We start from the raw sequence: 12618 nt of genomic DNA, 5'->3' as shown, positions 1-12618 counted from the left end.
ATTAAACATAAAATTAATTCAAAGCTTTCAAAGGAGATTATTTTGAATAATTTCTTTTTATAGAAATACTGTAATATTTTTTTAATATAATATTTATAAAAATAAAAAATAATTAAAAAATATGTTAACGATGCAAATAAGCGGTGTATAAATAAGGTGCGAATCGAACAATAATTCTCTCTAGTTTTTAGTATGATTAGTATGAACTCCTTCCTTCTTCTGTGCTGCAGTGTAGGCTCCCACACCTACTCTTTTCTTTCCTTTCTTTTCCTTCACTCTCTCACACACACACACACACAAAGAAATAAGACAGAGCAGACAGCAGTCAACCACAAAAGAAAGGGGAGGAAAGTAGGAAACAACCCCACTACTTCCACTTGGGAATTCAGTTTTGGCTCAAAAGACTTTGCACAAACAAGAGAACAACAACAACAACAGCAACTTGATCTCCAAGCTTTTTCTCCTCTCCTTTCTCTTTCTCTCTGTTTCTCTGCTGTGCTCCACATCCAATTTTTTTGGCAATTGGATTGGTCACATATGTTTTGAAAGAATCAACCAACCCCAAAAACCCAAAATCAAAAAAAAAAAAAAAAACTCCGTATTCAAACCTCCCTTCCCCACAAACCAAAAACCAAGATGGAATTTATGGAACCTCATAGCAAAAACCAAGCCAATACTAGTAATACTAGTGCCTCAGACCACCATCATGCACCACAACAACAAGAACCCGGTGGACCTGGGTCGGGTCAGGCGGCCCCAGTTGGCGGGCATGGTCCCTTCATGGGCTCCATTTCCATGCATTCAAGAAACTTGCTCTCTTCTTCCTCCACCCCTTCTTCAACCACCACTACTCCCACCACTACCACGGCTCCCTCCACCGCCTCCAACAATAACAATAATTCGAGTGGCAATAAAGTCGCCAAGAAACCCTCTAAAGACCGGCACACCAAGGTGGACGGCCGCGGGCGGCGGATACGGATGCCTGCCTTGTGTGCTGCTAGAGTTTTCCAGCTGACTAGAGAATTAGGCCATAAGTCCGATGGTGAAACTATTGAATGGCTGTTACATCAAGCTGAACCGGCGATTATTGCTGCAACTGGAACCGGTACAATTCCGGCGAACTTCTCGTCGCTTAACGTTTCTTTGAGGAGTAGTGGCACCACTATTTCAGCTCCACCTTCTAAGTCTGCACCACTTTTTCTACACGGCGGGAGCGCGACGGCTATGCTGGGGTTTCATCACCAGCTCGGAAACACCGGTTTTGGGCAAGACCCAGATGAGAATTACATGAAAAAGCGGTTCAGGGAGGATACAACCGGCGCTACCTCTCCATCAGCCGCTAAACCGGAGAGAGCCGGAGTGCAAGATCATGAACCGGGTTCAGAAGCAAAAACCGGTTTGGCTCAGCCTTCCGGGTTTATTCCAGCTCAAGCCATGTGGGCAGTTGCACCGGCTGCTGCTGCCAGCGTGGGAAGCACCTTCTGGATGCTACCGGCAGGTACCACCATGTCGGCAGCTGCTGGTAGTGGTGGCGGCGGAGGTGGGAGTCAGCAGGACCACCAGTTGTGGCAGTATAAGGCGGCTCCAACAGCTATGCAGAGAATTGGGGGTTATGATTTTTCGGGCGGAGGCCGGTTCACTCCGGTTCAACTCGGGTCGATGGTATTGCAACAATCACAGCCGGTTCACCAGCTTGGTCTAGGTGTCTCAGAGACTAATATGGGAATGTTGGCTTCTATGAATGCCTATAGTGGTGGTGGAGGTAGTAGGGTTGACTTGGGCATGAATTTGGAGCAACATCACCATCAAAGCCAGCCTCAAGGTAGTGATAGTGGTGATGAAAATCCAAAAGATTCCCAATAATTTCACCATGATCCTTTATTTTTGCTTTATCTTTTTCCTTTGCCTTTTAATTTGAGTGTGCACATCCCCTCTCTCTTCTTTTTTTATGATTCAGTTGAGTGATTGTAGAATTTAGTGTCACTAGGTGAGGATGATGTTCATTGTATATTTTTATTTTGGTCCCTATTTTTTTCCTTTTTCTTTTTGTGGAACAAAAGGTTTGAAATTCTGCAATTTTTTTTTCAAGGCTCTTTTAGCTAATTAGTGTGTTCTGGGAGTAGTAGGAGGAGAGGGGGCTGTTGCTTTTGAATTGGAAAAGAAGAATTTGGTTGAATTGGTCTTTGGTTACATTCAATTTGGAGTAACATGAAGTCCACTTGATAGTGCACTAGACAATTGTATTGAGTGAAGTCATTCCCAACCTCCTTTGCTTTCAAAATATTTGTACATAATGGAGATTGGATTAATGATTGGTTGCATTTGATTCTTGACAATCTGGTCCTTTTCTTTTCTTATTTCTGTGTTTGTTTCATAGGAAGCAATCCAAGCTAGGCTACAAGCATAAGATTTTTTTTTTTTTTTCGGTTGTTGACTTGATACTTCTGTGTGAATTAACACCTGTCCTACACCTTGAATTATCCAAGATCCATGGATGCTTGGATAGCTACTTAATGGGCTGTGGGACAGACATGGTTGAAGTTGAGTTTTCAAAATTACATTTAAATACCATTTTTGCCATAATTGCTTTGGTAGAATTTAAGCTATGGTTGTCCGAAAAATGTTAGACAGCGGAAGATGTTCCTGCCAGTTTAGATTGCAAATTTTTAGAGTTTTTTTAGATTGCAAATTTTTAGAGTTTTTGTAAACTATATACTGGAACGATATGATATGATGTGATATGATATGATGTATGCGAGATAAAAATGTAATAAAAAAATATAAAGAAATTTTTCCACAAAAATTTGCAATTCAAACAAAAATTTTCAGTTAAGACGAGGAAATTAGAGGACAAAGCTAAACAACAAGGCATCCTACTATAAACACTTAGGTTAAATAAATGAAAATGATTTCAAATTAAGCTAATAGTAATTTCTTTGCAGCCCAAAAACAAGAATGAAGTGAGGTACAAATTATTCTACTAACAACATTAATTATCTTTGAAAATTCTGTCCCTCGTATTCGTGGGCTGAGCAGTTTCTTGAGCTGATATTTTGTGTTTATTGTGGAGTGCTGGGGTAGAATCAATGAAACAGAGAGAGAAGTTTGTTTCACCCTTTCAATTAGAAATTGACAATTATTTACTCACCATTCCTTTATAAATTCACTATTTTCTCTTCCAGAAACCCACACTAACACACGCAACCAATCTTTAAAGTATTTGATTCTCCAGAAAGAACAACACGGTATCACTTCAATAATTGGACCTCCCACTTGCCCATTATATGCCACAGCCAATATTCTTTCAGGGTAGGGATTAGGTGTGTATGGGCTTCTTATGTTGTCGATCATCCTTTTACCCCAATTTAGACAACATTTCTTCCACATTTTTGCAGTTTGCTTGATTCTTTCACAAAAATGACCAGTATTATTTTGGCACATAATTTGTATGTCATACTTAAAAAAGTATAGTCTTGTCTCTTTTTGGTAGAAAAAAATGGCATGTATGTTTCTAGGGAAAAACCACCCAAAAATTTATCCAGAAAGACAGATAATTTTGATCTATTTATACCTTAAACTGGAAAATACAGAAAGGTTTGCTTTTAGGAGTTTTTGTAAAAAAAAAAAGTATAACGATTTGATATATGTGAGATAGAAAGGTGATTAGAAAATGCATTTACGAAAACGTAAAATTTTTTAGTGAAAAATCACAATCCAAACAAAGTCTTAGCAAATGGTCACTGTTACATAAGGTCTCCAAAAAGTAGAAGATGCTGTGTATGAAACATAATCTATGATTTCATCATCTCTGCGGGAGGAAAAAAGTATCTATGTATGTATGTATGTAAAACAAATATTACTGCAGAAATAAAATAAAGGGAAAATGGCCAATTTAGTCCCCAAACTTTTTTTTACTGTCAATTTGATCCCTATTTAATTTTTTTGACCAATTTAATCCCTATACTTACTTATCAGTTCCAATTGAGGAACACCGCGGCAGCGCCACCTTATAATTTCGATCAAGCTTTTAATTAAGCACTTAAGCAGGGGTATTTCGGGTATTTCTGATGGTAACTCCGAGGCCCGATTGACTTCCCCTCTTCCCTTGACCAGCTCTGCCTCCTCAACCTCCACGACAACCGCCTTAACGGCACCCTCAGCCCTCTCACCCGCTGCCTCAACCTCAAGCTCCTCTATCTCTCCAGCAACGACATCTCCGGCGAAATCCCATCGGAACTCCCATCAACAGAAAGAAAAAACCCAAAAAGAAAAATATTAATATTCGGTAATTTCCCTCGTGCTTTTGCCGCGACCCATCTGCTGCTGCCTTTTGCCTTTGCCGGTGGGATGGGCCTGCAACTTTTAGCCTAAAGTGAGAGGACATGCAAAAACGGAAAATGTTGAAAATAATCGGAAAATGAATGCTCGTTTCTTGCAAAGATCACTTCCCAGTTTGAAACAATGAAGGTTATCTCAAAAAAATTTTTTTTGTACTTTCCTTTTTTTTTCTTTATCGTCTGCCTTTTTTTTTTTGTTTTTAAGCAATCTTTTCATTTCTATTTTGTAGTAAGTTGTTTCTCCAGTTGAGTCAAATTTAAAATCTCATTGGTTTAGCAGAAAAGGCATGTCTTTTCCTCACAAGGAATATTGGAGCTAATTCCCTTTTTTATTGTAGCCTTTGCAATTTTTTTTTTAACAAAATGCAGGCTGCCGGGCTGACATGCCAATTTTAAACAAACAATGAATTGATTTAAATCAACAGGAAAGTTTAAACAAAGATGCAAGACCCAGAAAGAAAAAGAAAAAAAAATGGAAGTTCACAAAACAACTGGCTAATATAAGTGCAGAAGCACAAATCATACCAACGAGGCCAGAACGCCTGTCACTGCAGCTAACTTCAAGCATTTGCTCCTTGCTTTTCTGAACCAGGTATATTTGAAGTTAATTAGACAGCGACCAAATGCTTCCTTCCTGATAGCCTATTATTGCGGGAGGTACTCGAGGGATGGCAGCTCACTTGCTGGGAAGAGGAGAAGTAGTTATTCCGGCGGTGAGAGGAGGGTTTATGCCAACAATGGAAGCTTGATCGAAATTACAAAGTGAAGTACCCGAAATATCCCTACTGAAGTGTTCAATTAGAAGCTTGATCGAAATTACAAGGTGGCGCCGCCGCGGTGTTCCTCAATTGGAACCGATAAGTAAGTATAGGGATTAAATTGGCCAAAAAAATTAAGTAGGTATCAAATTGACAATAAAAAAAAGTTTGGGGACTAAATTGGCCATTTTCCCTAAAATAAAAAACCATGGATAAAATTTTTCAACTTTGTTTTTCCTGTCTTCTGGGATAAATAATTAAATCCCACTTGAACGTAGAAGTTTCTACAATTTTGGACAAATTGTCCACTGTGGATTGACCCAGGTGTACCTCTGAGCAACATTTTTCCGGTGGATTGCTTATACGTTACCAGGACTCTCTTACCTTTCTCTAATGCAAATCGTTTTCATAAAAGCAAGTCAATGTTTTGTTCTTTAAGCAAAAGACAAAAAGGGATGAGGAAGAGAAATTTCCAGTTTCCATTGTACATGAAAAAGTTTTCTTTTTCCAGTCATAAAAGTTGTTATTAACATTAATGCTCGGACCAACAGCCCTTTATGGTCTACCAAAATTCCTCTGGGTAACAACTTGGGCCCTGAAAGACTCTCGAGAATGCAGGACTAGCAAAAGATATGGGTGCTATAAGGCTCTCAATTGTACTTTTTTCTATGGCTGCACCCAAAAATACACCTTCTTTTTACCAATTAACAACACTTGTGGTTAACCAATCTGTAAGTCTAAGGCAGCATAATTTCAGAAAATTTATTTCAAATTCAGGATGCGAGAACTATACCAATGTCAAAAAGCAAGACAAAATCAAAGCAAACATGAATACAGTCAAGTTCTTGAAAGCAATAGATTCATGTCTACTGTCTGCACAAGGAGGGATTGGCGAAAGTAGCTTCTATTATTGCCTCATAGGTAGAGAAGGTGGAGAAGGCGAAAAAAATTTATCCAGAAGCAGTCTTCTTTTGCTGGAATATGACGGCAAAAACTGGGACACCAACACCGATGCTGAATGCAGTGAAAACTCCAAGTGACATCTTCAAGCCCTGGTTCTTCATCCTGTCCAAGTTGTACATGTGCTTAGCATGAAGGTAGTATGGCTCATCATGACCATGAGCATGTCCTCCTCCCATTCTCTTAACACCACTTGAGTGGAACCCTCTGTTCGCTGTCACAAGATTGAATTTCATTGTTCTGATGTACAAAGACTACAATTTATCAAGGAATTCACAGTTCCATAAATACAAGTTTCAAGCATAATTCATGCAGATTACAAAGTGACAGAGGTAAAATAATGCTGATCTTAAGGATTCAAGGTATACTCAAATTTCGTGAAGAATTGGGACACACACAGAGAACAAAGCGCTTAGCTTGCTTTGAAGTTTGTCATAGTTGCTAGGGACTTTGTCTCGGAATGCTCATATGACATAGAATCACGACACTAAATAGGTAGAAACAAAGTGCTTTGCCAATATGGTAGTTTGTCATGGTTGCTAGGAAAAGTTTATAGCATCCATTTCCCAAAAAGGTGTGGTTATTAACTTCAACGTCACAAGCAACAAATGAGTAAACAACAAAGGAAAGAAACGTCACCAGGCATATCATCACAACAAAGATGTATGACCAAAAAGAAAGCAGTAATCACTAATAGCTTAACTTCTCGAGATTTTGCTTGTGATAACGAGAAGATAAGTTCCAGTTCCTTTTCAGATAAACTATTGACGCTAACACGAACACAAAACACCTTACTATTTAAGATGAAAAAGAAGGTATCACGCAAGGATATATTGCTTTTCCTAAAAAAAAAAAAAAAGAAAACTCCAGGAGGAATAGAACTGTTCTCTTCCCTGCCTAGACAAATATAACTGATACCCTCTTTCTAGAGGAATTGAACTGTTCTATTTCTTTCTGCAATTTTCTCCTCCTCCACATCCGCATCTCCTATCTTATTCCTACAACATACAACACCTACAAACTAGCCAATAGGAGGGTTAGGATGGATGATAAAACATAACACAGGGAGGTCAGCGAGACAAGGAGGATGTCAGATCACTTCAAAGCAAAGTCATTTAACTTGCTGAGGCGGTAGAGCAGTTCCAACAAATCAGCAAAACTGCATAACAGTAGACAAAAAAATGCCTTACATGCCAATGTCCTGAATAGAGGCAAAAGGAACTGATTCAGATTGGAGGTCTAGGTGAGGAAGGAGAAAGAGGGGGAAGTGGGGACAAAAAGGCATCGTAGGAGGCTATAGAGGCAGAAGGAATGAATTCGATAGGAGGTGAAGGTGAGGGAAGGGCAAGAGGTGGAACGAAGACTGAGTAGGCATGGAGGGGAGGGACAGAGTTTGAGGCTTGGTAGGAACGAAGCCTTAACCTCATTCAACATCACTGTTTACCCATATGCCATCAAGTTTCTTAATTTCCATGTCTAACCACCACCTTCAAGATCCATGACTCACATTGCACTAAACGGTTTCCAAAGACAAGTCTATCACAACACCAGGATACCAGTATTATGCACAGTTGCACACAGATTATCTAAAGAGGAGTAAGAAGATCATTAACAAAAGTTTTGCACAGTTGCACCAAGATTATATCACCAGAATGGGTCCAATAAGAAAACTTGTCACATAACAATGCCAGACACACCCAAAACATCTACTTCAAAATGTGCATAGTTCAACTAACCAGATCAACTTGTGGAACAGTCTATCCCAAATTTGTTCCATTACGGAAATACAGGTTATATTTCAAAATTTATTCGGTAAGAAAATCAGATTATTGCACTCCTTTCCTCCGATGCAAATTGAAAGTAAAAGTTCCAATGTAGCACAAATTCATTTTACTTTCAACAAAAGACATTCAGAAAAAAGAAAAAGAAAAACATATTTGATAAACTAGAAAAATGGCAGCAACTGCAGAAATACTGATGGAACTTAATGAACTTCCTACATAACTGAAGTAATTAATATATGATACTTTCTACTTTTTCAAAAAATCTATTATTTTGACAAACTAAAAACATTTGATACTTCAACTAAAAGCAAATGGAATGCCATATCAGCATCACATAAATTATAGATGCAGCAAGACTTAGCAGATCACAACAAATTTACATCTACTTGTCAACTTTGTAATTTAGGAGATCAAGAGGAGTGTAAGAATATCATATTCTATCAATATTTTTGCCAGAACAAAAACCTCGAAAGATCAACTTTGTCATCCAAAACTCAAGTGCAAGATGCAAGGAAACAGTGCAATTAACGAGATATGAAAGTTCGTAACACTGTGTAACAGAGAGTCCAAGCCAACCATGTTCCTTAGAATCTTAAAGTATATCTTTCAAAACAGTGGAGGAAAGAAGAAGAAGAAGAAGAAGAAGAAGAAGAGGAAGAAGAAGAAGAAGAAGGTCAAGTGAAATAATACCAGGTTTTGCCCTTTACTTTTGACTTTGACTTTAGCATGCAGCTAGTTCCCATTCAGAGCTATGTAGTGTATGTGAATTGAGTGGTCAGAATCAAATGGAGAATAAACTGGTTTACCAGCAACACAAATTGAAATGAAAATATGCCAGAAATAAAAAATTCCACATACTCTTTCCCTTCCAAGTTTTCATAAGAATAGGCATAAACTTGTATACCCAACAAAACATGAACATTAAGGTAACCAATTGAGCAAACCAATTCATCAAGGATATTCTATCCTACCACTCCAGTTATATTGTGAAACCTTTTTAAATGTAGGGCAATCCCCTCGCTTTGGTTGCATAGCTAAGCAGCAAAGCGGCCATGGAACCCCCATGATAGAACACTTAATTTGCGCCCATCGCATTGAAAATGCGCCACGTTTAATAACCTCTCTCCGTGGAATACCACGCCACCCCTTCTTTTACGAGGGAAGCGCTCGGCCTAAGGCGCTGGAATAATTTCTTTACCCCAGAAAAAAAACTGACTTTTTTTTGCTCCTAAATTTTCTAAGCATCAAAAGATCAACTGATGTCACTTAATAAACTTCTTCATCGTTGTAATAAACCAATAAAAGTATCTACCATTTGAAAAATAAAAAAAGTTTAGCAAAATATTTTCACTCATTAAAAAGGTGCAAAAAAACACCTTAAAACAAATGGGGTATCATACAAGTTTTCACAAAAGCTGAAGTGTAACAAAGATTTAGCAAACCACAGGAAACTCTACATCTAATCATAAACTTCAAAATAATGGAAACAGCACCAATTCAAGAATATCATACTGTCATACAGAGTCTAAACCATCCTCAACAACAACATCAATCGAAGTATTACAAAATTGCATTAAAAATTTCATAACATTCTCAAACAGAATCACAATGAAATTTCCCCTTAGAATCTCAATTAACCATAAAAACTAGCCAAAAGTTCCTGTAGTTTTGAAGTGGCAGACATGAGACCTTGTTTGCTTTCTGAATGTTACCAGTACATGAAAATGACAGAACAGGAAATATATCTCAAGAATCACACACCTTTGCAGTAGCACAAAAGTATTTGATTTAACCAAAATATGCTCCCTATCCAAGTCAAAAAATAAAAGTCCAGGTTGTAACCACATCCCCGTAACTTCAAATTTAGCACATAGCTCAAAACCAAAATCATTCAGTAGACTTCAATGGGCTGAATAGCAACCAAGTTCACGCTCCATCTGCCAGAATCCAAAAAGCTTCACACACCATCCTCCTTAAGATATTCAGAAAACAAATTGAAGAGAAGACATCAAACTTGACAACCTCAGTAAACGTAAAAAACTCTTAATCTCTCAAGCAAACCATTTCATTGATAATTTAGTGATACGCTCAATTCCATTAAAAATATGCTATATTTCACTTCAAAATGTAGGGCAATCCCCTCGCTTTGGTAGCATAACTAAGCATCAAGGCAGTAATGGAAACCCCGTGATAAACACCAAATTTGCACCAATCGCATTGAAAATGTGCCAAGTCTAGTAACCTCTCTCCGTGGAATACCACGCCACCCCCCTTCTTTCATGAGGAAAGCGCTCGGCCTAAGGCGCTGCTGCAATTGTTCCCAAACTCAAGCAAAGTTTAACCATTCCACTTCTTTTTCCTAAAAATTCCCAGTTCATATCAGGCTTTCTTTGTCCATTCCATCCATTATAGCACAAAAGCACAGACAACATAACAAAAGATTCAATCTTTTCTTCTTTTTTTTTCCGGGTAACTCGAGAAAAGATAAAAATCCTAGCTATAGACAAAACACTCCCTGGAATACAGAAAACCCATAAAAATCCATAGATAAAATCAGAAACCCATTAAGCAGATCTGAAGAAATCACATACAGAAACAAGGATTGCAATTTTACATGACATGTTGCAGATAAAACATTTCTTCTCTTAGAAAAGGAGAAAGGAAAACAAGATGCAGTAGAAGCTTACTGGACTTGGAAAGCAGTGATTCGGTGGAGGTGAGGAGCTTGGAGGCGCATGATCTCATCCCGTTGTTCAACGCCATATCTTACACAAATCGGCTGTTGCAGGCAGCAAAACAAAGAAGAACAAGAACAATGGACCAGCGAAAAGCGTTTCTGCGGAGGCGGGGCTACACTATGTCTACTTAGGGCAGGTGCAAGCTCCTAAAAAATGAAAATTCTAGTTTTAGGAAAAAGAGTTTTTGAGAAATTTATTTTGACCCGGCTAATTTCTAATTGTGTCACCACTAATCAAAGAAAATTGTTCATATTAGGAATTGATCTTTACGAAAATTCTTTTATCCTGAATAATTGGTTTTTTATATCTTTATATATATATATATATATATATATATATATATATCTAATATACCTATTATATAAGAAGAAAGTAGAGTTACTATAGCAACTCCAATGATTGCTAAGTGGATCCCTCTCATTTTGACACATGGCCCATTCTTTTTCTTTTTTTCATTTTGCTTTGTTTTTTCTTTTATTCACTTTATTTCCTTTCTCCTTTTTGATTAAAGATAATTAAACAAATCCTCATGTACACTGTAGGTTTGTTATTTAGTTTCCACTTTGTACTCCATTTTTTTCCCCTATCATCCTAATTAATCATTTATTCTATTTTTTCTCTATTGGATTAGTTGATGCATTTTCTTTCATTTTTGTCCATAATTAACTAAATGAATGATTTCATTATCGGAGATCAAGAATGGGTTTGATATTTCCATTCTTCCATAGTCCAATAATTATGATTCATGATCTTCTACTTTTAATGTCTCTTTTTGGTATATACTATTTGATATTTTTTTTTGTCATTTTTTGCGTCTTGATCAGCAACCTTTGCTTATTGCTTTTCTCACCTATTTCTTCTTCATCTGACTTTCTTTTCTGCCCAAAATAGGTATGTGATGCTGTGAATATTTTTCCCCAAATCTAAAGAAACATTTTTTTTAGTTTTTTATATTTTATTTATTCTGAAACTACTTTTTGATCTTTTTATTTTTGGAAAAGGCTAACAACAAGACGGGTGGTGATTACATGAAGAATTTTTAGGCTAACAATGAAAGAATTGTAACTACTTTTCCCTCATAAAATAAATAACACCATTATGCAGATACATTCTAATTCTAATTTTTTATTTATTAAAATTGTTATTTGATAATAGGGTGATAGTACTATAGTAGAGGAGAAACAAATCTAATAAATGAAAATCCAAGGTAAACGATGATCAGGAAGAAAAAAATGATGCCTATTAAATTAAAAATTAACCAGAATCTCTTAATTTATGGATAGGTAATTATATTTTAATTTATATAAAGTTTATTAATTGTGAAAAGTGCTTATAAACTGGATAAGGTGGATGACGGGTAAAATAATTGTTGGGGCTAGCAATTTAGAATGTGAAGATAATATTTTATATCTCTTCATTCATCATTTTGAATGACTAGCTTGTATCCATAATAGGTAGTTTATTTTCATGGTTTTAATTTTAGCAAATGATAGCTTGGAAATAAAAGAAGTGCAAAATTAGATTTCAGAATCTTTTACTTAAACTGGTTCTATATGACTTTGTACTCCTATCCCTTTTTATTGCCCATAATGATAGATAATGTAATTAGAGTTTGAGATGATTGTTAGGCATAGAACTGGACATATCATTACTATTTGGCTAAAGAAGTTAATAATATTTTGTCGATTTGACTAGCTAAAACAATTGCAGTTTTCAAAGGAATGCATTTGGTGGGAAGTTAGTATTGAGGCTTTTAGCTTAGAGTGTCACTCTACAAAATATTATTAGAAAATTCTATTTTGATTAAGAAGACATATTTGCAATCAAACAAATTGTTGGATTTGAATTTGCATATGTAGATTTACAAATATGGCAATTCATGTTTTTATTTAAACTTGCTATACGTATTCTATAACTATTTGGTTAGATAATGTTTTCATCTATTTGTAATGCTATTAGACATGATTTAAATGGATAGATTAACTCGCTCTTTCTCTCAAAAAAGAAAGAAAAATATGCAAGTTTGTATTTTTTTTTTTAT

The 12618-nt window shown here is 36.6% G+C and overlaps 2 protein-coding genes across 2 annotated transcripts; one reads left to right on the top strand and one right to left on the bottom strand.

The window, feature by feature from the left end:
- Window positions 1-260: 260 nt before the first annotated feature.
- LOC113749689 (transcription factor TCP23) lies at window positions 261-2336 on the top strand. The gene has a single exon (XM_027293516.1). It carries the CDS (start codon window positions 637-639, stop codon window positions 1861-1863), a length of 1227 nt encoding a protein of 408 aa, XP_027149317.1. The 5' UTR covers window positions 261-636; the 3' UTR covers window positions 1864-2336.
- Window positions 2337-5825: 3489 nt separating this feature from the next.
- On the bottom strand, window positions 5826-10812 carry LOC113749511. Its single transcript, XM_027293267.1, has 3 exons — window positions 10527-10812; window positions 6002-6269; window positions 5826-5970 (listed from the first exon to the last, which is right to left on the bottom strand). The coding sequence occupies exons 1-2, from the start codon at window positions 10600-10602 to the stop codon at window positions 6046-6048; spliced, it is 300 nt and encodes a 99-aa protein (XP_027149068.1). The 5' UTR covers window positions 10603-10812; the 3' UTR covers window positions 5826-5970; window positions 6002-6045.
- Window positions 10813-12618: the final 1806 nt, after the last annotated feature.

The sequence above is a fragment of the Coffea eugenioides genome, chromosome 10 (assembly GCF_003713205.1).
Source record: "Coffea eugenioides isolate CCC68of chromosome 10, Ceug_1.0, whole genome shotgun sequence".
Classification (NCBI taxonomy): Eukaryota; Viridiplantae; Streptophyta; class Magnoliopsida; order Gentianales; family Rubiaceae; genus Coffea; species Coffea eugenioides.
Note: the sequence above shows the minus strand (reverse complement) of the source record. Positions and strands in the feature narration are given on the sequence as shown.

Excerpts from the sequence above, each read along its gene's own strand:
- LOC113749689 (XM_027293516.1), top strand. The coding sequence starts at position 637 with ATGGAATTTATGGAACCTCATAGCAAAAACCAAGCCAATACTAGTAAT.
- LOC113749511 (XM_027293267.1), bottom strand. The coding sequence starts at position 10,602 with ATGGCGTTGAACAACGGGATGAGATCATGCGCCTCCAAGCTCCTCACC. Across the intron at positions 6,270-10,526 it reads ATCACTGCTTTCCAAGTCCA|CGAACAGAGGGTTCCACTCA; the intron begins GTAAGCTTCTAC and ends ATCTTGTGACAG.